Source organism: Medicago truncatula, chromosome 1, assembly GCF_003473485.1.
Source record: "Medicago truncatula cultivar Jemalong A17 chromosome 1, MtrunA17r5.0-ANR, whole genome shotgun sequence".
In the NCBI taxonomy this organism is placed as follows: domain Eukaryota; kingdom Viridiplantae; phylum Streptophyta; class Magnoliopsida; order Fabales; family Fabaceae; genus Medicago; species Medicago truncatula.
This window is the reverse complement of record NC_053042.1, coordinates 54,313,844-54,341,335: the sequence shown is the minus strand read 5'-3', so window position 1 is coordinate 54,341,335 and position 27,492 is coordinate 54,313,844. Positions and strand designations below refer to the sequence as shown.

At 33.9% G+C, this 27,492-nt stretch overlaps 4 protein-coding genes across 5 annotated transcripts; 1 reads left to right on the top strand and 3 right to left on the bottom strand.

Moving 5' to 3' along the window:
- The first annotated feature begins 1,312 nt into the window (after positions 1-1,312).
- Positions 1,313-3,494, top strand: LOC25485571 (uncharacterized). The gene is made up of 2 exons (XM_024772038.2): positions 1,313-1,592; positions 2,812-3,494. Exons 1-2 carry the CDS (start codon positions 1,496-1,498, stop codon positions 3,078-3,080), a joined length of 366 nt encoding a protein of 121 aa, XP_024627806.1. The 5' UTR covers positions 1,313-1,495; the 3' UTR covers positions 3,081-3,494.
- A 320-nt stretch (positions 3,495-3,814) lies between these two features.
- LOC25485570 (ribonuclease H2 subunit A) lies at positions 3,815-7,380 on the bottom strand. 2 transcript variants are annotated; one of them, XM_013614808.3, is made up of 7 exons: positions 7,022-7,378; positions 6,040-6,163; positions 5,858-5,945; positions 5,512-5,649; positions 5,345-5,432; positions 5,125-5,245; positions 3,815-4,185 (listed from the first exon to the last, which is right to left on the bottom strand). In XM_013614808.3, exons 1-7 carry the CDS (start codon positions 7,179-7,181, stop codon positions 4,008-4,010), a joined length of 897 nt encoding a protein of 298 aa, XP_013470262.1. In that variant the 5' UTR covers positions 7,182-7,378; the 3' UTR covers positions 3,815-4,007. The 2 variants fall into 2 exon arrangements, with proteins under 2 accessions (XP_013470262.1, XP_024627804.1); XM_024772036.2 differs by lacking the exon at positions 3,815-4,185 and adding an exon at positions 4,674-4,875 and having other exon boundaries at positions 7,022-7,380.
- Positions 7,381-9,013: 1,633 nt separating this feature from the next.
- LOC25485569 (40S ribosomal protein S27-2) lies at positions 9,014-10,563 on the bottom strand. Its single transcript, XM_013614807.3, has 4 exons — positions 10,405-10,563; positions 10,210-10,311; positions 10,064-10,092; positions 9,014-9,366 (listed from the first exon to the last, which is right to left on the bottom strand). Exons 1-4 carry the CDS (start codon positions 10,405-10,407, stop codon positions 9,240-9,242), a joined length of 261 nt encoding a protein of 86 aa, XP_013470261.1. The 5' UTR covers positions 10,408-10,563; the 3' UTR covers positions 9,014-9,239.
- Positions 10,564-12,628: 2,065 nt separating this feature from the next.
- Positions 12,629-15,202, bottom strand: LOC25485568 (uncharacterized). Its single transcript, XM_013614806.3, has 3 exons — positions 14,379-15,202; positions 13,587-13,741; positions 12,629-13,237 (listed from the first exon to the last, which is right to left on the bottom strand). Exons 1-3 carry the CDS (start codon positions 14,965-14,967, stop codon positions 12,983-12,985), a joined length of 999 nt encoding a protein of 332 aa, XP_013470260.1. The 5' UTR covers positions 14,968-15,202; the 3' UTR covers positions 12,629-12,982.
- Positions 15,203-27,492: the final 12,290 nt, after the last annotated feature.

The window sequence follows — 27,492 nt, the reverse complement described above, 5'->3', positions numbered from 1 at the left end:
TTTAGACCAAAATATAAGAATCGATTTGACCTAAACAGATATAATAATGCTTACATTTAGGAATTCAATCTATTTGATGAGTTGAGGAAAAATGGTTTGAACGGGATTGCCAATAGTGAAAGGAAACCGAGTTAGGTTCATTTTTGTTTTATATTTGTAAGTTGTAACTCAACGTCAATTTAGCTGTTCTAATATCATATAGTTTGATTTGAGTCGCTATGTTTGTTAATAATATAAAAAACTACCAAGTGAAAAAATAAACAAAATAACTTTTTTTTTTTTTTTTTTTTATCTTTGTTATTTCCAAAACCAAAGTTTGTTTCCATCTTCAATCTTTATTAAGGACACAATCAACTCAATTATGACTTTGTTTAATAAAAACGACAGACCACTCATTTACGGATTAAACGGCATTAAATGAATTTTATCTTCAAGTAGGAAGATCAAATGATTCAAATATTGAAAACTAATATAGCCACGAACTTACACTAAAAATGTATCAAAATTAAATCTATGGTTAAAATAATGGTAAGGTTTAATTTATTAAATCTAATGAAGAAAAAAAAATGTGTCATGCAGTTCTCATAGAGGAACTGTTAGATGCCCCCATTCACACGCACCAATCACTTAACAACCTACAGCTCCTTCCTCACATCACATGTCTCCACATGATGGTTCAAATAACAGATACTCATCATGGAGGCCAGCTTCATGTTCTTCTAACTTCAAATTTATGTTTATTGATTTTTATTTTATTTTTGCACAGTTATAAAAACTGTGTCAAGTAAATTAACTTAACCACTTAATTGATAAAGTGGTTAAAGTACAGTACATGTAATTAGCTCGGCTGATTAGTAAACTAAATTATAAAATAGTTGTCACTAACCACATGTGATTGAATCAAATGTGTACGTGTAACTAAATAATGTTTAGTGAATTATTGAGTAAAAAAAGAGTTCTATTGATCCCACAAATCATTGAATAATATAACCATCCTATAATATGTGAGAACGCCAATGTGTCTTTCTAGCAATTCGGTGTCATTATTGAATCATATAAATGAATGTGACATAGAGAAGATTTTTTGTATCTTGAATCTGAAAGCAGATCTAATATTATATAATTCAAACACAAACAAGAAATGATATGCAGATCTCAGAACTGAACATTAATCAATCGGTTAAGCATGTATGTCATGTAGAATTAGTTTTGTGAGTAAATAAACAATACTTGGGATGGACACATAAAAACATGACAAATGTATACTTCAACTTTGGAATAACTAATGATGAAAAAGTGATTAGTAGTGCCAAGATAGTTGAGGTTATATATTTGGACCACTCACAAAACAGCTAGTCACTGCACTTTTTGCTAAAGATAAGACCATACTTTCCTTTCTAAACCTACCTCACAATCATTTTAACCTGGCTTTACAACCAGTTCAATCAATTCAGTATTTGTTAGAGAAAAAAGTGAAAAGCTAGCTAACAAGAAAATGAGTTTCAGAATGATTGCAGCCTTTTCTCTTCTAGTTTTTGTCCATCTCATCAACCTTGCTTCTTCAAATACTACCAAGAACATCTTGCCTGCAGGTACTACATATAACATATCATATTTCTAGCTTCTTTTGTTCTTTCTATTTTAAACACATACAAAAGGTTTCCTAGTGAATTATTGTGTCACCACATTTGTGGGTTGCATGCTGTTTGTCTGCTAACAATCATCTCCATCTCAAAGTAAACCTAGGATTAAGAACAAAACAGTAGGATGTCTAGATTGCAAGAAATGAATGAAACAGTTTGATATAGACTGCACATGCATAAACTGATTGTTTTGAAACACATATATATCTTTGGAGATTTTTTGAAGTTCCATTTGAAAAAGAAAAAACATGTTACTTCTGTATCAGATTTCTGGTGGCTAAGTATAGGTGATGGTTTAAATTGAGGTATACCAGTTGCATCACAATCCTTGATGATTGCAGTTGCGTGGTGGTCGTAGAGATATTAAAAAAGTTGATGTTGCAGTTCAAATCGCGATCAGAGACCTTTTTTATTAAACCCTATAACATTATTTCAATTCTATTACAGGCCCCTTTTCCTGATTCTCTGGAATATAGAATGAGGGTGAGTGCTTATAGATTCTTTGATCTTGATCATAGGTGAAAGAAATTGTATTCAGGTATCAACAGGAACAAGATACCTAGTTTGATTTAAAATGGAAGAGGCAAACTTTAAGCACATTGATTGTTATCTTCCTTTAAACTCTTTGTCTCCCACTAGTAAAATATTCAGATGCTATAAGGTAGAAAGATTCCTTTGCATGACAAGAAATTTGAATTTTGATGTGGATTGCTTAGAACAAAGAGTGGGTTTAAAAGATACTGGTAGGAATCCATTACCTAATTATGTAGTCATTTTCAGCACCAATATGCTTTTGTACGACTAGTTCAAATCTCATTGCACAACCCTTTAATAACTGAAAATTTGTAAGGTGAAAGAGATTTAATGATACTTTTTAAGAGTGATTTGAGATTCCTATATGAAATGATCCATTTTACAGTTCATACTTCAACATAAGAAGGGAGTATAGTTATAGTGCTTATAAGTGGACAGGGATGGATGTGCATGAGTATTTGTAATAAGTAATTAACCACGTGATTTCTTCTGAACTGCACATTTTTTTAACAATGCATGATGTTTTATTTACAAGCGAAATACTTGAGGAAAAAGCATTGTTAGTTTCTTTCTTAAGCATGTTTAAGAAACAGAAGTCCGTGAGTAAATACCTTAATAAGAGTTTTGTTGATAGAATTTGTGCAGAAGAGCAAGTTAGAAGATAAGGCAATATATGTAAGTAAAATGGAAGGAGGTGGTATTCATGGAGGAGGCGGTCATGGTGGCCAATCACATGGAGGAGGAGCAGTTATACCTGTTTATGCAGCCGGTGCTGCAAATAAAAACCACCAGCCTCCGAGTCATCATAGTGCTGCTGACTGCAACCTCAACAAAATCAAATTCTCTTCCACGCTTATGTTGGTCTTAGTCTATCCTCTTATGCTGATTGTTTGGTTAACATAGGAAGTGCAGAACTAGTTCAGTATATGCTATGCAACTGTTACACACTTACACGTTCTTTTATACAGTTATGTTTTCCAGTGCCCTGAAATTGAGTGATGTGTTTTGTTCAGTTAGAATTTGTAACACTATGCAAAATGTATCAAGGAATGTTTACATACTCAAAATATCAAATCAAAATCATAGAAAGGCAATAAAGTCTGCAGATTTCATGTGGGCAGAAGGTGCTGACTTGTTTACTGATCAGCAGTTGTAATCTGAAAGATACATATTGGATAGGCAGTACCATGATGCACAATTATAACTGAAACAACTTTGTACAAATATTATCATTTTTCATAAGTGGTTTCGTTGGGCAGTGTTTGCAAGTTGAATGTAACAGTTTATACAGATCATTAATGTTCATCTTAAGTACTATTAAAGCTGTCCAGCAAAATTTCCGTGCATAATATATTCAGATTTTTTCATGCTCGGAATATTGTTTTTGTTATTTTCTTCCAAATCATGGTGCCGTTTCCTGTGCTTTTTGCACATGAATGTATTTTTTCAGTTGAATAAAAGGAGCTGAAAGCTAAAAAGAAGAAAATAACAATCCACACAAGAAACATAAAAGTCAACTAATTCAATCACTCCATTCAGATGTCCAAGCTTAGCTCAGTTGGTAAGGACAATGCATAATATATGCAAGGTCCAGGGTTCGAATCCCGGCCACCACCAACAAAAAAAAATGTCCAAGGTGGATTAAAATTCAACATATATCAATCAAACTAATTAAATTAACTCAACACTAGTACACATCTAGTTAGACTGGGTGCGAGAGAATCATCATACAAAGCATATGTATGTACACAAAATGCTCTCCAATATTCTAAAATTTCAAATAGCTATAAATTACTTTGATAATGCAAAGACAACAATCAGGCATCATTTTTAGAAATGAGTGAGGTGCTCAAGTTTCCGAGCCTGAAAAAACCTAGAACGCCCTTTACCACTTGATTCTATTTCTTCGGTTCTTCTCTTGGATGTGGTGAAACCCAAATTGTTTAATTTCAATTGCCTCTTGCCATTATTATTATTGCTGCCACCATCTTCATCCAAGTCAGACTCCCTATAAAAAAAGTCCGAGTTTTAACAGATAAATAAGCATAAACGCCTAGCACGTAACACTTGGAACATAAAAATGGAGGAAAGAAAAAAAAAAAGTAGTTTTTCGCATATACATAATGGAATTTAATTTCGTCCTTCATCTTTCATGAGAAATATATCATTTTGTGGGGTGGGGGGTCCCATACATTGTTCATGCTTCAAGCTCAAAGTTTGTAAGAGAAGACTGGAAGATAATAAATCCAAGCATAATACCTACAGCCTTCAGGATTATTGCATGTTTCAAATACACTTTTGAATTTTTAAAATTATCGTATTTTTACTTAAGTGGGGAGAAAATGGATAACATGAAGTTAGTGGAATTTGGATCAAAGTTAACAGAAGTCTAAATCAAAAATCTTATCCCAGAAACAAAAGTTTCAACTAAGATAAATTCTTTAATCTTAAAATAAAATTACTTTTACAGCTCAAGAGGAGCAAATTCCAAAAATTACAAACGTGGGATTGGCTTTGATTTGATATTGCTATTCTGGAAGCAAATGAATCTTGAAGCCCGTAAACTATGGAAAGCAAATGAACTCGACTCAACGTCTGACTTGAGCAGTTAAGCTACTTATGATGGTTATAAAAAGCACCTAGCAGTATGTCAACATTAACATGGAATGATTAATGATAGTCAGCTGCACCTGCCAGCCTAGTTCAAACACGCCGTGGAAAGCATAGAAAACAAATCAAAAACAAGAATATGCTGAACAAATCAAAAACTCGGGGCCTATTTGGTTTCTGTTTTCATTATGTGTTTTCACTTCCTATTTTCAATTTTAATTTGAAAAGTTCCACTTCGTCTTCGCTTTATTTCTTGTTTTCAAAGTTTTGTGCAAGAAACAATAAATGATACCGGAAAATGTTTTGAAAACTGAAAACTCAAAATAAACATGCTTACCATAAGACTTCAGTGCCACCTTTAAAATAAGAGCTGCAAGTTCCCCAACTAAACCTGACCAATGTTGGAAAACCAAAGATAGAATGTTTGTGATCTTCTAGCCAAGACTTGGTTGCAGGATCTACACAAACGAAAACATAACCATATTTATTGTAATTACAATGTTAATCTGAATAATAGACATCATATGAGATTTACTCGTGAGTCATGACCTACTCACCTCCAGGATAGCCAGAGCCAAACTTCCTGTGAATGTTATCAGCAGACTCATCAAGCACCCAATCTCTTATAGCTCGATCTCTTGTGACCTGAAAGGTTGGATTAAAGGTTGCAGGTAGATGGTAAAACTTCTCAGTGCAGGAAATTCTACAAGGAAGAGTTAGGTACCTTTGCAACTATACTTGCACCACTGACAACAGGATAAAGACTATCAGCCTTCTTTGCAACCACAAATTTGATAGATGGAAAATTTTTAGACAGCTTCGCTTCATATTTCCCTGGATCTCCAACTGTATCAATATAAACCTGAAGAGCCCAAACTATACATTTCACATCTCTGTAATAATTTAATTATCAACTTAATATTACAACCCAAGTACTTATAAGAAGTGTACATATCCATATGACATATTTTGTTGGCACAAAATTTGCGTTTATTTTAATGTGTACATCCGAAGTCATGTTAGAGCTGGGAAAGGTCCTTCCCTTTAAAATATGTTGGGAAAATGTTTACCTCAGTTAGAAGCACTCCCATTTTGAGCACCCTATCAACGAGACCCATGGCAGAGTCGTGTGATATCTCATTCAAGTTTATCTTATTCCTGTGAAAAATTACAATAAGGAAAAACCATCATTAAATTGAAAAGAAAAACACAAAAACAGCAAAAACAAAAGGACTAAGGTTTATTTGTTTACTTCTTGAGCATTTTGGACGAGAGTTCCTTTGGGTCAATGACATCAACAGCCCATCCAATAGAATCATTGGCTTTCAAAATTTCAAACAATTCTTCCCTCTTCTCTTCTTTCAGTGTCTTAGAATCTGTTCCAACAAAGATACAAATGTGACACTGAGTCTAAAATGCCTATACATAAGTTGTACATTTCTGAGTATGTGTATGATACTACTACCATTAGTTCATTATGGATGAACTCGTGTGCTATGTAGCATTGACACAGACAGGATAATGAGACATAGACAACAGCAACAACAACAACAACAATCAAGCCTTATCCCGCTAAGTAGAATCGACTACATTGATCAAATGATGTCATAATGCTCTATCATATACCATATTTTTATCCAACTCAATAATCTCTAGATTTATCTTAATAGTTTTCTTAAGTCTACCTCTGCCTCGACTGATCTGATTATCCTCCATTTGATCTACTCTCCTTACTACAACGTCTACAAGCTCAAACCACCAAATCCTAGTTTTCACCATCTTTTCTAATGTAGGTGCTGCCTGAACTCTTTTTTCAATGTTGTCATTTCTAATCATATCTCGTCTAATTTATCTCTGTGTTGATCCTTGACAGCCCAACACTGTCCCATACAACATCGTTGGTCTCAGATAAATTTTTCACTTACACTTGAGTAGTACTTTCGTATCACATGAAACACTTAAGATACTCCACGATTTCAACCACGCAGCTTGAATTTGACGGTTTACATGTCCTATTTGTATGTGTCGTTTGAAAAAATATAACCACATAAACAGTGGCAATAATTTAAAAAGGAATATAACCACATGTGTAGTGCCATTTCAGACACCAAACACACCTATTTTAAAGAAGCCAAAACTAATGAATTTGCAAAAATTATAATTAAAATTCAAAGCTATGGCAATGGAAGAAGAATATAAAAATGAGAATAGAGAAAGAAGATGAGAGAACCTACCTGCGAAACTCAAAGTAGAAAGGGTTTTTTGGTAGGAGCGAGGACAGTATAAACAACCATAGACCATAGGACCAAGAACAGGACCTCTTCCAGCTTCGTCGATTCCCATTATGCAAGCCTCCGATGCCCATTCCGGAGCCATAGCAGCTTCAGATCCCATTTTCACTGAACAACTAACCGCGCTTTCTTTCTCTCAATTCTAAATACTTTTTCAACTTCCCGCCATTTCAACTCTCTGCTCTGATTTTAGGAGAGCGCGATACAACTAGGGCAAAGGTTAAAAAAGTCTTTTTCTACCAGAACAGACCGTCCGGTTCAACTGGGAACCGGTCCAGTCAAGCTTTCACTTTCTGTTTCAATGAAAAGGTCACTTTTTTGAAGGAAAAAATTAATAATCACTTTAAACATGTAAGGTCTAACTTGACTTTTAAACATAGACTTGTTTTTTGTGTGTGAATTTTAAATGATGTTTATCACTTTATCTACAAATAAAATATATATATATATATAATAATAATTATTATTATTATTAATATTATTTTGACCATTTTAATGCGCTTTCTTTTAAATAAATTTAAACTTGTTTTTTTAAAACCTCAAAAGTAATCAAGAAAAAATAAACTTTGTATATATAAATCGATTTGCACCATCGTTAGCTATCTTAATGTAACCAATGTTCGAATTTTAATTGAGATTGATGTTCACATTTATTGGTGATTGTGCCATGATTCATTCTCGTAGAAAAACTATAGGAAACCAAAAACTGACCGTGGTTATTTTATTTCTTTTGAATAAAAATGAGGTTATCTTTGTTAATGAGCAAACTAAGTATAACATTCCTCTCAAAAAATTATTACTATAACTTTTTTAATGAGCAAAGTGAGTCAAAAATATCACTATAAAACCCATGTGTGCGCCAAATACCCAAACTCTCTTACATGAGTGTGATTGCCAAAATCACAAAAGAGATGGTGAGATTTAAATAGACACGTGATGACAAGTTTGTGTTCAACTATTGGGTAAAAGCAAAATTCATAGCAGCAGCACTTTTATTTTCTATTTTAGGGGAAGGGGGATATAATTGTTGTATTACTGGATTGGTTGCTTTTACCTTGGTTAAGCTTACCAGTTTGGAAACTGAACTTCGTTCTTTTGATATCTGCTTTTTTTCACAAGTCTTTGGCAACACCGGCTCACAAATCTTTGAGCCTAGAATGCGTGGCTTGTTACTTGAGCCCATCATCACAGACCTCATACAAACTACTCAAGACCTTCACCACTAATCTAATCCTTGTGGCTTTTCTTTAGCTTGTTCTTTTTAGTACTGTTATGAGTTATAACACGACAGTAATACTAACCCCAGTTAAAGTAAAGGATGCTTTATGCAGCAGCTATAACATGCAACTAGATTAGTTTTGATTCCGAGTATCCAAGTCCAAACAGAGGGGCTTTGTAACAAAGATGGCCAACCCCAGTTAAAGAAAACTATCGAGAGGTAGAGACCCCAGACATATTAGCCAACAACAAATGACTAAGCCGGATATAACTCAAAAACAATGAAAAACCCAAATTACAACCCATGTATGCCAACAGAAGATTTGAAATTTAAGTCTTGAATCTCCACTAGAGTTACATATGGCGAAAAAAAACTTGTTCAGGGAATATGTGAAAAACTGAATATTGACTAGAAAATAAACAGAAGCGGGTGCATTCAAATGTGTTTACTGCATTCGAGACAAGGTGAAAAGTAAGGATGGTTGTAAGCATAGTTGTTTTACCTAACTAGTAAAACGAAGGACAATATTTTACCAAAGGGGCTTTATTCGTCAAAAAATAAACACTGTTGGGCATATTCTCAAAAGTCCCAAGGCGCATCTATACAAACAAGTCCTATGTCACATGTAGCCAAATACCACACTAGTGCACTAGTCATGCTAAATTAGAGGCATTCATAAAAGTAATACACAGCATCAAACAAGGCACAAAACAACATATCAATAAATTGCTAAATTTAATTTAGTGCTAACGGGATAAAGTCAACCAACCATATCAAACCAAATTTACTCAAAATCTTCTCAGCATGAAGAGAACAACAAACACATTGACACAAGACAACTGGTTCAATTCAGCAATCTAAACAGAAACTACACCAAAATTTCTCATTAAATAATCAGAACCAGCCCCACAAAAAGACTAGAGTTTTATCACTTATCCATAACTAATCACCCTTCTTCCTGAAGGAGCACCCCTCTGTTAGCCTTGCTTTGCCACCAGTTGGCTGGCACAAAACCGTCTGACAGTTGCCGCAAACCACGACTGTTTGAGAGTGGCTAAATACGGTAGTTCTGCAACCAAAAATTTCAACCATTATAAACTAACAAGTCAAATCAAAGGTGTCCTATAATAAGTTGGTTTCAATTTTTATCAAAAATTTGATTTCTACTTTGAAGGGAAGATAAATGTTGTAGTTCTGCATCCACAAATTTCAACCATTATAAACTAACAAGTTGAACCAATGTTGTTCTATAATAAGAACGTCTCAAATTCAACTTCTACTTTGAAAGAAAAAACAGATTTTAATTATAATAACATTTCGAGTATCATTGTACCTAAACAGTATAAATCTAATTAGTAGAGAAGTCCATAACTATCATTGTGACATTGTTCCTAAACAATATAAATATGATAAGCAGTCCATGATGTGCATAAAATCCATCAATTTAGTCTATGATAGGGATTAAATTGATGAATTTTCATATACTTTGAAAATAAATTAACGGAATTCGGAACTGTTTATTATACTTATATAACTTAGGAACTAGATTGAAAAGAGTGATAGTTCAATGACTAAATTTAAGGTTTATTCAACTAAAAGAAATGGTTTTATAATTATCAACAATTTCACTTATACTATACTATATACAACAAAGAACAAATTTAAAAACAAATTACTTTTATATTCAACCGGGTCTGTAGTATCTATGACACATAAAACAATGTATTTCTCAAACAAATAAAATAACATAGAAATTAGAGACTTACATGTTGAAGCATCCTTGGCATTTGACATCCTATAACAAATCCAAAATGAAACAAAAACACAAATTACAAATGGAATAGAAAGAAGAAAAAAAAAAGCTTAAAATTTAACAAAGGAAACAATAAAAATAAAAAAATAAAAAACTAACCATGAAGAATGAGTTAGGAGATTGAACGAGACGCTTGAGCTTGTGCTTCCTTTTCTCAAGTTCCGCTGGTGGATTCAAGAGATCGATGTCGTTTTGGAGAACCTGAAAACAATAAAATCAGCAAACTTAATAAATCAGAATTGGAGCGATTCAGAGGTTTATTTACGTAGAAAAACAGAGGAGAGAGTAGTTAACCATTGTTGAGGTTGAGAGATGAATCAAATCGCAAACCCTAGAAACTCTTGATGAGATTGGAAGGGGCTGCGACTGCAAGAAGGCAAAAGACTGGAAATGTTAAATGGAAAATCTATTTAAAGGCGACACTCACTTACATTGGGCCATTAAGAGCCCATGTGAAAAAGATATGATATAACTATTGTTTTTTCTAAAATGTACGTCCACATTTTATTCCACAACCCTCTCAACTTTGGGTCCCATCTCTTCTTTTTTTTTTTGTTGTGAAATTCAATATTCATTCCTTTTTATTTAGGAAAATTCCATGGTACACCCAATAATTTGAGTGTACCGGTACACCAAAGCGTTAAATTAATAATTAAATGAGTTGATTTTTTGAAGAAAAATAATTACTTTCAACCATAGACAATAATAATAATTAAATCTTATTTTGCAAAAGCTTCGACGAAATAAAATTGACTTTTTTTAATTTTTATTACTCATACTAAAGAATATTGATTATTTTTTATGATAAAATGTTAAAAATTTAATAAGATTCTTATAACGAATGAAATAATATTTTTTTCTTATGAAATGAAGTTTTCTAAAATATAATTAATGACGGATAGCTTTTTATTTCATAAAATGAATGTTAATTTATACATTTATGGAGCAGGATTACCGGTGCACCTCAATTTGTGATGTGTACCGTAGAAGTTCCCCTTTTATTTATTAAACTTATAATTTTATTAAATTAAAAGTGGTTCATTTTAGACCATAATTTTTAGGTTCATATTAGGGAACCCTGCATGTACAATAATATATATCATTTTACATATTTTATAAATTTATTTAATTTTAAATTTCTTAAAATTTCACATTTTAATTTTTATTTGATCCAGTCAATAATGGAAAATTAAAAATGAAATAGTCTTAAAGAAGTTTTTTGGAACTCACATTGTCGAGATTTTCAAACTATTATATGTATGTGAGACCCCCAAATGTCATTAGCTAGTTTTTGGAAGTGATGCCAAGCTCGTCTAATGTGGTAGCAAAACTAGGTTAAGGATGACAATAGGGAATTAGACCCAGGAACTTGGATAAGTGTGAGCTCGGGTATTAAAGTTGGAGTTCCACATTGGCAAGGTTCTCAAATTATTGGATGAATATGTGTGTGGGCATCATCATCTAATGAGCTAACTTTTAAGAGCGATATTCATTTAGTTGGAGTATTTAATTAACATGCACTTCCTTCAAGATATTACTTGTTGTTAAGTAGTACATCATTGGGGCAAATGTAACAATCAAATTTGAAGAGTTTTACAAATAATAGGTAGGTGAGCGTTTGGTAGTAGTGAAAGTTGAAGGGGTGATTTGTGGTTAAAATGGTGCTGGAGATAGTGAGATAGCATTGTGTGATTGTCATAACATAACAGATGAGTGAAGAAGAGGTAACAATAATGAGGTGACAAGGGAAGTGGTGGATAATTATTGATAAATTGTTAATAATGGCAGTGCTTTATTTGGAAAATTATAGTTAGCAGGATTAAAGTGAGGAGATGGAAAGATAATGGAGGGTGGAAGTGCCGTACTGGCAAAGTCACAAGTTGAAAAAAAAAAATTGGCAGAACGGCAACAATAATTTACGAGTCTTAACTAACAAAATATCGTGCAATACAATGATGCATAGACACCATTTATTCTCATACACCCTTGTACACCCTATGCATTAGGAAGAGAGAAGAGGAGAGAAAAGAGAAAGTGTGCTTGTGCGGGGTCCACGTGACTACGTGTCAGATTTTTGTGTGGGTAACAAAGGATGTATTGCCACCTAAGGGTATCTATGTATCATTACTCTAATTGAATTTTGTTCTTCTGACAACAAAAAGTCTGATCATCAAACTCATTTTAAATTAGCACTCCTACTCTATAACATTTTGAATACGCACTTTAGACAAGTCAGATATTTTCATGCTCAATGTATCATCGATATCAATCTCTGTTCAATTAAACATGTTACTCAAGTTTTACATAAGTGACTTATTTATTTTAGTAAGGTTTTAAAATTCTGAACCATAGATGATATATCCAAGCCACAAGCAGGTACTTCATTCTTAGATACTAAGCTGGTAGACATAGGTGATAAAACCTTGAAAGGGAACAAACATCACATGAGCTACTAGCAGGTAGACATAGGTAAGAAATTTCATTAAAATGTCGTATTACCTACCCAACACATGCAATATAACAAACCAGTAAACTCATGTACTTTTGAATAAATCTGGGTCCATATACTTGGATGTACATTACATTACAGAGGAATATATTCATGACAACCTTATCCAAACTATCACGAGGTAAAGGGGAAAAGGAAAAAAGAAAATGCCCTACTTTTCCAAATGATATCCCTACTTTTTTGTTCCCCTAATCAAAAGGCCAGGCTAACATGTTCAACAAGAATGTCCCATATCATGTGCTGGGTGCTTCCACCAAAATAATTAAATTAGACTAAAACAAAAACAAAGTTACATCTATTGACAACCTAAGTTCACAGCCCATCCATGTGTATGTGATGATTAAAACCTGCTAACAAGACCTTTCACATGACTATCATTTGAAGCATCGATTCCATTTTATCTTGGTTACTACACATGCTAATCAAGTCCAAGTACTTCATAGAATCACGAGGTTGAAGCCCTTCAAGAAAAAACTTTAATAAACGGCCGTGTGTTCCATGCATCAGATCAAAACATTGATCTAGTGCAGTCTCTTCTTGATCTTTGCTTAACTCCAATGCCTCCATTAGTGGAAGTAAATCCACTTCCTCTTCCTTGAAATGTTGTTTGCACTGCCCCTGATGACAGATTAACAAAGAAATCAAAGCCCATATTAAAAAACACATAAAATTCAGAAGATCGCAAATTGACTGTAAATATGCTATTAGCAGTAATGTTCTAAGAGCGGATGAAATCAAGGAGGTACAAAATCTAATCGAAATTATAACAACGAAATCGAGAACATCAAACTCCTATAAATTGAGTTAAGTGAGAAAACTAATAGTTACTCTATTCATGTCGGCATTTTTGTATGCACATACATGTAATATCAACTACGAATTTATTTGTCAATGATTGAAATTACTTACTTCACACGCTAAAACGAGAATTCAACCAAAATGAGTTATTTCTAAGAGCTGAACTTACCAGCAATAACTTGAGGCGAGCAGAAAGGTTGTACAAAGCCTCTTGAAAATCAGGGCTTCCCGAGTCCAAAACACCAACAGATTTGATGATTTCTTTGATGCCATTCATGAGAGGTAGGTCCCTGGCATGTTCCTCTTTTGCAGCTTTAGAGAGCCCTGCATTTTTTCCCAAAAGATAAATAAATACACACATCCATAGCATTACTTCAAATACAAGTAAACTTCCTTTCTCAAAGCCTAGTAGCCCACCAAATAAGGTACCCAAAATAAAAAGAATTACTTACAAAACAAAAAACACTAATTTAACAATTCATCAATACTACATCCCGACCTTCTAGGACACATTTTCAATGTTCAACAAAATCAATTTGGAAATCCACCCAGAACCAAGAACATGAAGAAAACAAAAATCAACCTATGTACAACAAAAAAAAAAATCCATTTTTATTCGCATAACAAATACAAATAAAACCTCTCTCAAAAAAAAAAATACAAATAAAACCAATTAAAACTTGCAATATAGAGAAAAAACTTTCTAAACAGACACTGCAAAATTTATTTCACATAAATGATAAATATAACAAAATCTATACAAAATTAAAGAGTAAAGTAAATAGTTAGAAAAAAAAATTATAAACATCAATTCAATTTAGTCTCTAAACTATCAGAACTTCTCCAATTTTTTTATCTAAACTATATAAAACTAGTAAATTCAATCCTCTATGATAAGAACTAAATTGACATGAAGTGATGAATTTTATATAGTTAATTTACTAGCTACTAAATTGGTTACCTCGATCAGCACGATCAAAGAAAGGGAAGAGAAGAGTCTCTTCCATCCGAGCATGTTCCATCATAACTTCCAACAACTCCGAATAGCTTCTCGCGAATTTCCTTATCTCCATCTTCGGACTCCCCACAGAAGGATCAACGGCCTTTTTCCCTCCACGTTTCACAAGATCTTCCGCCCACCTCAAAACCCTCTCCACATGCCACAACATACTCTTATGCTGCAACCTCGTCAGCGTAACCATCACCGGCAATTTTCCCTCTTCCACACCACCACCGCCGGCCGCCGTCACCAAATTCGGAAACCGCGCCTCCATAAACCGCAACACCTTCTCCCGCGAACCCGTAACACTTTCGGATCCAACTTGAAGAGTGACGTGTCCATCCGGGTCGGATCCGAAATGATCTCGTAGAGTTTCGGATGAGGGAACGAAATCCAATGAAACGGATTTGTGAAGAAGAGCGAAACGAATGTAAGTAGTGAGAATGCTTTTTGGTGAACCGTATAAACGGACGGTTGGATAGACTTTAGCTACGTCGCGAGGTATAATCTCAGCCGTTAATTTCTCCGACTTAACAAAACAGTTTCCCATTAGAGTGTTGTGGTGAAGTTGTTTTGGTTGTGATTGGAGATCAGTGAGGGAATGGATTAATTAAGATAGTAGTTGATATAAAAGTCTAAAACTAAAACGAATTGAAAACGACAGAGTAATTTGGATTATAGCAAACCACCGACCGTGTTAAAGTGAGAGAAGAGATTTGGTTTGGTCATTGGTGTTAGCTTCGAGGTCAAGCTCTGAATGGAAACTGTTGATGTTGATTTATGCGTGGTTTGGAAGAAAGTCTATTTCTTCACTCGGTATTTTCTCTTACAATCTATTTATTTTTTAAATGGCAAATCTTACTTTTTTTTAAATAGATCAAATGACAAACTCAACCTAATAATATTAATTTTTTATCAGATGAGTTAGGACTTGTGGACAATCAAATCATATTTTATTATATTTGTAATAAATTAAAGGAGAAAACTTAGGTACAATTCCTTATATGCTTTTCGTATGGTTCTTAACTAAAAATATCATGATTTCCTCAAATCCATAATTTTCTCAAAGTTTGTTATATCCAAAAAATATGTATTTTTAGTTAAGAACCATACGAAAAGCATCTAAGGAATTGTACCTAAGTTTTCTCCTAAATTAAATGCTAACATTAAAAATATAAATATTCTTTAAAAAACATTAAAATATAAACATATTCCTTTCAAAACATAACAAAACCTAAATATATTGTTTTTTTTTGAAAAAAAATACTCTTTTCATCTTAAAATATAAGCAAAAATTGGTCATATATCATTACTCTATGCATAAATATTTAGAAAAAATTCATAAACAACACAGTATTATCAATTTATTGTATCCGTTCTTAAAAGATTTCCTAGAAGAAAAAAAACTCAAAAGATTTGTCAAAGATCGTCTTGATAAGTTTTGTTTAAAAAAATTATTTCTACGGATATTTATATAATAAGTACGATTATATTCATGTATAAAAACAAATTAAAATGATAAAATATATAATATATTTTTGTTAAAAAATGTATTTATTATTTAAATGTCAAATGTAAATGTGTGTCCTCTATCTCTTTTTTTAAGAAATGTGTCATCTATCTTATCACTCTTGTCTTGGATGATTATTAAACGGATTTATTTTTACTTTTCAAAATACAGGATATGGATTTATTGATTACCACTATTATTTACACCAAACAATGCAGACATTGAATTCTGTAAAACAGAATGTAGACCATTGACTTGACCATAGATTAAAAAAAATAGTGTTACTTATTTTCAATTTGAATTATTTTATTTTTTTTAGAAAAATAATTATTTTGTTTTAATACTTTTTTAATTTAAAGATGTGCATCACTTTAACATCATCACCAGTAGCATGTGAGTTGTAAGTGTGGGAGTTTTTTCTCCAAATGTCATTTCCTCGTAGCTTTGACCTCTTTATTTACAAAAATGAATGGTGTTTGAACACATACACATCAAAAGATTTTATTTTTTTTTAAAAATTGATAGTAAACTGATTTAGTATTCTGAGGATGAGTTTTTTTTTTTTTTTACGTGTGGAATCAATCACTGTTCATCTGTGTTCATGGCTATAGAAGAATGTCTATTTTATATGCTTCACAATTTCTTTTCCTCTAGAATGGTAATCGACTATTCATTAACATGACATATTTAAGGTTTATAGTCGGGTTTGAATTTGAATCTAGGTTGTATGTTTAATTGACCCATAACATATTGTGTGTTAACGAGCCAATGTTAGACATCAAAGCCTGTATAACTGAATTGTTGATAGAGTGTGCATGATGGTGTTGACATCAATCATAAATTTGACCCATCGATGAAGTATGCGTTATAGTGTCGACGTTGATCATTGGGGTTAGTCAAGCAGATAAATTATGTGTTTCCAAGTTGTTATGTTGTCTTTGAATGGCACAATTTATATGGGTTTTGTTTGTCTTCTTGGTGCGGCGTTATTTGGATCTTTCGTCTTGTTGCAATGTTTGTTCGGTTCATATTGACATATTAACTTCGATTAAATAAAAATTAAATTAATGACTTTGACATCTTCAAGCGGTTAATGAGCTACACCAAGGATAAATTGTGTAGGAGAACCCGAGTTAAATTCTTTGTTGGACTTTACTTAAATCATGATCAAACTCTGGATTATCAAAACTTCTTTTCCTTAAAAACCGGAGGGTTGATAAAAAAAAAAGTCATGTTAACAAATGCCTTTTGAAAAATAAATTGTGCTGAAAAGTAAAACTTTTAAATTTTTAAAGTGCTCACTGCCCAATTTTCAAAATGTTATTTTTATACTTGATTCCTTTATAACTCCCTTAACAATTTTTAAACTTTTATGTTTTTAGCCGATCCTAGTTTATTAGTGAGAGAAATCTCACATTCTCTCTCAGTTCTCTTTCTCTTTCACTCGTTGAGAAATGATGGTTTTATGTCATCTTTTACTTAGAATCACCCTTTTGTATATTTATTTTTCCTTTTCTTTCAATCTAGATAAGTGATTTCCAAATGAGTTGAGTTCCTATCCATTTTATAAAAATAAATGGAGATTGTCGTTAGGAAAGAGATATGCATATAAAATATAGGCTTAAATATGAAAATAGTCCCTGCAAATATCTGACATTTTGGTTTTAGTCCCTGTAAAAAAAAATTTGGTTTTAGTCCCTGCAAATATAAAAAATTTGGTTTTGGTCCTTGGTATTTTGTTTTAGTCCCTGTAAAATTGATTCATATTGGATTCGGTCCTTGTAATATGTAGAATATTTGATTTTAGTCCCTCAAAATGAGGACTAAAATGAATATTACAGGGACCAATTTCAATATGAAATGATTTTACAAGGATTAAAACAAAATACCAAGGACCAAAACCAAATATTCTATATTTGCAGGGACTAAAACCAAAAAAATATATATATAAGGACTAAAACCAATACGCCAGATATTTGCAGGGACCATTTCCATATTTAAGCCTAAAATATATGGTGGATCCATCATTAATTATTTTAAAGCTTTAGTGTGTCTTTATTTTTCCAAATTGAAGAAATGAATAAGATTCTAAATGGAGAGGATTCCAACTCCAAGTATATCGAGTTTTTTCTTGTGTTTTTTCGTTATTTCGTTGTTCGAGTGCGGCATTGTGGTGTTCGTCGTTGTTTGATTTCACATCTTATTGCGGTGTTTATTTTGTTCCTCCTATTGAAATATCAACTTCAATTAGTCAGATATTTAACCAATGATTTGAGTGTTAACGTTATAGATACGGAAGCATGAGTATTTTTGTGATTTAAATTTTATCATATTATTTGTAGATATTTTGCCTTTGCATGCTAATGACTTGGATGTTGTGAGTTTGCTCACAGATTCACGTTTTACGTTTTTAGCAATGTTGATCATGTTATTATATCTAATGTATTTTATCAATTTAAATAAATAAATATCAGTTTGCTTTTGTAAAAAAAAAAAAAAAAAATCAATTATTCAATAAATCTAAAAATTAGAATGTTTCTTATAACAACCATGGAGGAAGAGTATTTACAAAGAGATTAATTAGAATAAATTGATAGTGTAAAACAACTTTACACTATCAACCAATTAAAATCATCAAATTAGACACATCGTCTTAAGTGTTTTTTGAATAAAAAAAAAACACTTAAGACGATGTATAGTGTTAAAAATAGGAAAAATCAAATAAAATATTTTCCAACAATTGACACATCCCAGTCAATCAATATTCTTCCTTTTTTCACTCTCTAAACCCAATAACTGTCGTTTTGAATTTGTTTCTTTCTTCTTGATTTGGAGGAAGGCGAGTTTTAGTATGGGGCAATTGTCAAATTGCCCCATCTTAGATCAATTTTGTTTTATTTGGTATTAGCTGTACACCTTGCATTTTTATATTTCAATTATAGTCATATTTATTTATAATATATTAGTTTTAATTTTAATTTAATGGGGACTAAAATATTTTGGAGGGACAAAAACATGTCATTTTTTTAGAAGAACTAAAAACAAAATTCGCTATATTTATAAGGACCAAAAATTTATTTAGCCCTAATTAATATTACAAAGCTTTGAGGAAGGGATTAATATTACAAAGTTAGATACAAACTAAATTTATTTCTTTATAAATAATGTAGTATTTACATCATATATATTTTTTTGTCCAAATTTCAACATGTCTATGTTGTCAAATTTAAAAATTTATTGAGAATGAGCTGAACCAATTAGATTTTGGCTTAATTGCACTTTTCCCCCTATAGTTTGTCAATTGTGCGATTTTGCACCCCATAGTTTTAAATGAGCGATTTTGCCCCCTATAGTTTTCCCCCTTTCTGATTTTATGGTCCCCATGACATTTAGTGCTGATGCGTCTGTTTTTTATCAATTAATGTGTGCCACGTGTGTAATTCCATTTTTTTAAAAATAAAAAAAATGGTATTTTTCAGATTTTGAGAGAATGAGGCATGTGGCACACACAACTCAAAGCTACCAAAAAATCTAAAAAATACCATTTTTTTATTTTTTAAAAAATGGAATTACACACGTGGCACATATTAATTGATAAAAAACAGACACATCAGCATTAAATGTCATGGGGACCATAAAATCAGAAAGGGGGCAAAATCGCACAATTGACAAACTATAGGGGGGAAAAGTGCAATTAAGCCTTAGATTTTTAAACAGGAGATTAAAAAATAACGTATTCACAAGTAAATTAATTTGAGTCAAATTATAATTGAGTAGCTCTAAATTAGAATATAAAATGTAAGGTGTACATGTAGTAGCAAATAAAACAAAGTTGATATAAGATGGAGTGTAACACCCCGTTTTCCCAACATAAAAATTTCATAATAAATTTCAGAGTATTCATCACATAAACGGAATGCTGCACTTCTTGAAAATCATAAATGGAATAAATAACAATTTATCCTTCAACATAATTATTCAAAACTTCGCAGCGGATTTAATTCAACAACATAAATAGTTTTGGCACGAAGGTCTCATCAAAACATCTTATAAAAATCTAATTAACAACTTAATCATGTAAATTCATAATCAAATACGTAAGGAATAGAAAATAGCCACAAAAGTTCTCATCCCATTACGTATCAGAGCACCTAAAGACACAGTGAGAGATAGCCACCCACGACAGCAATCAACAGCTACTTATTCTCGATCACCTGCAAGTTACTCATACGAAGAGCAACATTTCCAAGCAGAAGGGGTGAGATTTCATAAAACAATAATATTAAGCATATAATTCAACAATTATATTTAACAACATAACAATATCATAATTTTCATCATAGATAGTAAATAATCATATAGCACTTCATTAACAGCTCATGTATAGAAATCGCAACTTTAATCAACTTGACAACTTAACAACTTGACTCGACAATGCGACTTCAACTTGACTATGCAACTTAGACCTCTTAATCATGCATGTGGTACCAATCCAGGGCATCAAGCCCTCAACGTATTAAGTATTAATATACTTCCAGGGCATCAAGCCCTCAACTTAATTGAGCTAAAGCTCCATGGCATCAAGCCCCCAACGTGTTGAGCAAAGGCTCTAGGGCATCAAGCCCTCAACAATGAATGAGTATGCATGGACTCAACAACTTAACATCTTAGAAACACCAACCTCTCATATAAATCCAATAATTTGGAACAACATCCTTCATCTTAGACCGACTCATGCAGCTTAGTTAATAAACAAACAGCAACATAGGCAGTACATAAAACAGTTCATGATATAACAATATCAAATGCAAATCAACAACATCTCAAACATCTTTTATAATTCATGTAATGCATATACATTTATATCACATTAATATCAACATCAAATCATATAATTCAGGCTTACTGAAGTAACAACGGTAAGACAAACAACTTAGTTTCTTACCCCCTGATCAATTCACATCAACTCGTGCGACAAAGGTCACATTTAACCTAACAAGGTGTTCTGTCTCACAAGGGCTCGCGGGGCGAGAACCTCTACTCGCTATGGCGAGTTCAGGAAAAAGGCATTCGCCTTGGCGAATAAGCTACTTGCCCTGGCGAACAAGAAACTGGGTGCTCTCGGGAATTTGACATTTTTCACCCTAAAATTCATTTTTAAACTTTCCCATGTTCAATCTCAATCTAAAAACTTGCCTAATCATTATTATACATATTCATGCACTCAAAATCATCGAAGGTTTGACTTAATAAGTTAAATCACAAATCAGGTTCCTCACTGGTCATACTCGCTATGGCGAGTGATCTGCTCGCCATGGCGAGCTGCAAGGTGTTGCTCGCAAGGCGAATGAAAGTTGCTCGCGAGGCGAGCGATGAACTTCATCCCTCGCGAGGGCGAGGATAATCAGTAATCACTCAGAAGGCGAGCGATGAGTGTTGGCTCGACATAATTGTAGTTTTCACGAAAATCCACCTAAAGGCATGGTTTTAAGCTTAACATTGCTTCCAGATATCATCTTATGGATTATCTAAGGTCTGTAAACACTTTCTACCTCAATTATACAATTCTACATCAATTAATCATCAATTTATCACTTTAACCCTAATTCTCAACTTTTCTAAAACAAATCCTACACTTGTTAAATACAACAATCATAATTACAGACTTAATAGGATTGAATGTTAGTCTCACCCTTACCTTAGAAAATCGAAATCGCAGCCTCTCTTTGGTCCTCTTCTCTTCTATTGACTTTTCTCCCTTTCGAATCTTATTTTATTAAACAATAAAATAAGTCACAACACCTCATTAAATCACATAAATCACACAAATCATATAAATATATTCTAAACTCAACAAAATAATTAAATAATCAAAACGGGTGTTACAACTCTCCCCAACTTATAAGATTTTCGTCCTCGAAAATTACCTCATGCAAACAACTCTGGATAAGATTCCAGCATCTTACTCTCCAACTCCCACGTTAAGCTTTCACCAGTCGCTCTGTTCCAAACGACTTTCACAAGAGGTATCTCTTTGCCTCTCAACGTCTTCACTTTTCGATCCTCAATTCTCACCGGTAAAGTCTCAACCGTAAGGTTATCTCTAACTTGCACATCATCACTTTGGATCACATGAGATGGATCCGGAACATACTTCCGAAGTTACGACACATGAAACACATCATGCAAATTCGAAAGATACGGTGGTAAACCCACTCGATATGCCACCATTCCAACTCTTTCTGATATCTGATACGGACCAATAAACCTCGGAGTCAACTTCTTTGACTTCAATGCACGTCCAACACCAGTCACAGGAGTGACTCTCAAAAATACGTGATCTTCCTCTTGAAACTCAAGGTCTTTCCTACGCTTATCATGATAACTCTTTTGTCGACTCTGCGACGCCTTCATCTTTTGTTGAATCATCTTAACCTTCTCAGTAGTTTATTGAACAATCTCAGGTCCTAAAACCACACTTTCACCTGACTCAAACCAACACAACGGAGTTCTGCATCTCCGACCATACAAAGCCTCAAAAGGTGCAATTCCAATACTAGAATGATAACTATTATTGTACGTGAACTCTATCAATGGAAGATGACTATCCCAATTTCCTCCTTGCTCAAGTACACAAACCCTCAACAAATCCTCTAACGACTGAATCGTTCTTTCCGACTGACCATCTGTCTGCGGATGATACGCCGAACTCAACCTCAACTTAGAACCTAAAGCCTCTTGCAAACTCTTCCAAAATCTAGAAGTAAATCTTGGATCTCTATCTGATACAATGCTCGAAGGAACACCATGCAATTTCACAATATCACAAATATAAATCTCTGCCAACTGAGAAACAAGAAAACTGATATTAATCGGGATGAAATGAGCCAACTTCGTCAATCTATCAACAATCACCCAAATCGCGTCATTTCCTCTAGGAGTATTCGGCAAACTCGTCACAAAATCCATGGATATACTATCCCATTTCCACTCTGGTACATCTAAAGATACCATAATCCCAGCAGGTTTCTGATGCTCAACTTTCGACTTTTGACAAATCAAACAGGAATACACAAACTGTGCCACATCACGTTTCAATCCAGACCACCAAAACAACTTTTTCAAATCATGATACATCTTCGTAGCTCCCGGATGAATACTCAAGCTACTTTTATGACTCTCTTCAAGAATCATTTTCTTCATCTCATCATTGTATGGAATACAAATTCTACCTCGAAACCTCAACACACCTTGATCATCGATTTTAAAATATCTGTCTTCAGTCTGATTACTAGTAACCAACAAGTCTACAAACTTAACATCAACTTTCTCTGCTTCCTTAATACTTTTCAGAAATTCACTATCAATCTTCAGCATTCTTAGCTTCACACTCTGAGGTGACAATTCACATACTAAACTCAAATCTCTAAACTGTTCCAACCACTCAAATTCTTTTACCATCAAGCAGATATTTCAGACTCTTGTGATCGCTGAACACTTCAAATCTCGAACCATACAAGTAATGTCTCCATATTTTAAGTACAAAGACCACTGCAGTAACTCTAAATCGTGCGTAGGGCAATTCCGCTCATGAATTCTCAACTGTCTCGACGCATAAGCCACTACTTTGCCATCTTGCATAAGCACAACTTGGACGCATCACAATATACCACAAAAGGTTCATCGGAATTTGGTAAAATCAAAACCGGAGCTGTCGTCAACCGCTTCTTCAATTCACTAAAACTGTTCTCACATTGAACATCCCACGCAAAGGCTTTACCTTTACAAGTCAACTGCGTTAACGGAAGTGCCAACTTGGAAAATCCTTTTATATATCTTCGGTAATAACCAGCCAATCCCAAAAAGCTTCTAATCTCTGTAACCGACTTAGGAGTCTCCCATTGCGATACTGCATCAACTTTAGAGGGATCTACTGCAATACCACTACCAGAAATAACATGTCCAAGAAAACTCACCTCTTTCAACCAGAATTCACACTTTGATAATTTAGCATAAAGTTTCTTCTCTTTCAACACTTGCAAAACAGTCTTCAAATGCTCAACATGTTCTTCCTCAGTCTTGGAGTAAATCAAAATGTCATCAATGAAAACAACCACGAAACGATCAAAAAATGCATGAAAAATGTGATTCATGTACTCCATAAACACTCCAGGGGCATTTGTAACACCGAAAGGCATCACTTTATACTCATAATGTCCATATCGCGTTCTAAAAGTTGTCTTCTGCATATCTTCATCTTTCACTTTAATCTGGTGATAACCCGATCTCAAATCAATCTTGTTAAACACACGTGCACCCACTAACTGATCCATCAAGTCATCAATTCTCGGAAGTGGATACCTATTCTTTATCAACATTTTGTTCAACTACCGACAGTCAATACACAATCTCATACTACCATCTTTCTTCTTTACTAACAAAACGTGCGCTCCCCACGGTGAAACACTTGGTCTTACAAACTTCTTATCAAGCAAATCTTCTAACTGTTTCTTCAACTCAGCCAACTCAGAAACTGACATACGGTAAGGTGTCATAGACACAGGCTTCGTACCCGGAATAAGGTCAATTGAAAATTCAACTTCTCTCTCTGGAGGCACATCTGGAATTTCATCAGGAAAAACTTCGGGAAAATTGCATACCACCTGTAACTTATCAATCACTGCTTGATTCTCAATAGACAAGGACATGGCGGATTGGGGTGAGCAGGCAGGAGAGCAGACATGGCGGATGGCAGATGACTATGTGCTATGGTACACCAGGGTGTCTCACCCTCAGATCTTGCAACCTCTTCCAGGAGATCTTCCGAGGCCAGCAAATGAAGAGCAGATCATTGCACAACAGTGGGAGCGGTATGAGGCGAGAAGCTCGCCTGACACCTATGACATGGTTTGTGGCGCTGTTGCCTACGCTGCTGCGCAGTTAGGTCAGGAGGAGGTCATGAGCATGACCCCCTCAGCTGTGGTTTCAGGCCATGAGCCATATGAGGGAGCAGATCGCACCGATTTTGACCAGGAGGCGAGGCTAGAGGCCGAGGAGGATGCATCATCAGCAGGACCAGGACCAATAGTAGTATTTTGTTTTTTAGGACTTGTTTTTTTAGTTTTGGTGTTTTCATGACATTGATTTGTATATTTGTACTTTGATGACATTACTTTTAATTCCATGAGATTTTTAACTTTGTTTAATGTATAAAAATGTTGGTTTAATTAAGTTGTGCATTTGCGCCAATATTTTTTTTGTGATTTGAATTTCAAACGTTTGTGTAATTTGAACCAAATGTCGGTTTAATTTAAATATGGACAATTGTAAAAAATATTGTGTTTTTTTTTGTTTATGTCTGAGTTTCAATGTTGTATGAATTAGTTTGCCTTTCAAGATGCTGTGTGTAACACTCTAATTTTTATTTAATTATTTTTAATTGTGTGGTGTCATTTATGTGATTTTTGGTGATTTATGTAGTGTATATTTATTTATTATGTGATTATTTTATTAAATAATTAAAATAATATAAGAATAGGATTAATTATTATTTTGGGGGTTATGAAATAATTAACATAATTAGTAGGGAGTTAATTGCTAATTAGGGAGTGGGAGGTTACATTTTGGGAATTGAGAAAAGGAAAGAAAAATAGAGAAAACTGTTTTACGTGAAAACAGTCTAGTTTGGGAGAAAACCAAGAACAAGGGAGAGGAGCCTAGGAACCATTTTCTGCTGTGTTTATTCTGCAATTCTAAGGTAAGGGTGAGATTTACCGCAATTATATAGATTCTGAATGTTGATTGTGTTCTAACAGGTTTATGTGAGGATTTGGGAGAAATTAGGTTTTTGTTGATTAAGGAGTTTTGGGTGTAGGAATCATAGAATTGAGGGTAGAAATGGGTTCTGGGTGCATAAAACCTTTCATTGCATATCTGTAAACTAATTTGGGGAGTGATTTGAGGAAAAATGGGATTTTTGGGAAAAACCTGCATTCTGCCCGTACAGGAGTTCATCGCTCGCCTCGCGAGTAGCCATTGCTCGCCATAGCGAGTGAACAACTTCATCGCTCGCCTCGCGAGTGATACAGCTCGCCATGGCGAGTAGCCTTGTGAAAATCTGGATTTTGAAAAAGTTGTTATAAGCCGTATTTTGGGTAGTTTCGTGTACCTAGATGATTTTTAAGAGGACTAGAGCAAGTTTTAAGTGTAAAAGATGATTAGGGAGCTTAGAATTGAGGTTTGAGTGAGAAAAATGTCATTTTTCCCGAGAGCACCATATTTCTGTTCGCCTCGAGTTCGCCTCCAACTCGCCATGGCGAGTACCTGTTTTTCTGAGCTCGCCATAGCGAGTAGATGAGCTCGCGAGGCGAGCTGCCCAGTATTTGGTTGGTTAATTTCTGTTGTTGTTTGGATTGTGTATTTTGTTGAATTATTGCATGGCTTGTATGCTGATATATATTTCCCTGGATGCTTAGTTGGTTTTGATGAATGGATGCTGACTGATGTGTGTTGTATATAATTAAATTCCCTTAAAGGTGTAAGTTGGTTGGTGAATCATATATATGTATATGTCTAGGTTGGTTGGTATGTAGATATACTCTATGGGGATTAGTTGCATTAACATAACAGTGGGAGAGCTTCGGCTCTGGAATGCTTAGTCGTTCAAAGTGGTGGAGTACTAGTTACTCAAAGTGGTGTAGTGGTGAGGACTTATGTCCTGTTGAGAATGCTTTAACCATTCGACAGCGGTGTGGGTCACGGTCCTGATTTATGGTACCACATGCATGGGAGTTTAGAGGAGTCTTAGTGGAGTGGTGATAAGTTGCATATATTGTTGAGAGGTGTATGAATTAATATTATTAATAATATGCGAAAATGATGTTATGAAATTAATAATAATGTGGATGAATTATGATAGGGTGTTAGATTCAATTGATGTATTCTTTATCTATATTTTGTTGTGAATCTCACCCCTTCTGCTTGAAAATGTTGCCCTTCCTATGGGTAACTTGCAGGTGATCCTGAGTAGGTTGGTGGTGGCTCAATGTGTCTAGGACTCTGATGCGTGGGATGGAATTTATAGTTTAAATTTCTACCTATGTATCAAATTTTGGAACAAGTTAACGTAGTCCATGTTTATCGTTGATTTTTATGTTGCGGCTTAATGCCAAGATTATTTTGGATAATGGAGTTTAATTTAAAGAATTTTCCGCTGCAGTTTAATGAAGGATGTTGTTAATTAGTTTTAATCTATTTAAGAAATTATATTTTGTAGTGTGACATGCCGTTTAATGTGGAACTCTGATTTTATAATTATAATTAAATTGATTTTGGGAAACGGGGTGTTACACTGTGCTTTAATTACAGGTAAAAACTGACCGAAAAATGGCTTGGAAATGTTTTAGAAAGAATCATGCAAAGCTCACTGTGCTTGTTTTCCTCGGCAGTTAACTCCCGAGGTTTTCCTCGGCAGTTAACGCAGCCGGATTTTTAATTCCTCGGCAGTAACTACTAAGGGGGTTACTGCCAGAGAGCAAAAAAGTAAATTACTCGTGTGCCAAAGCC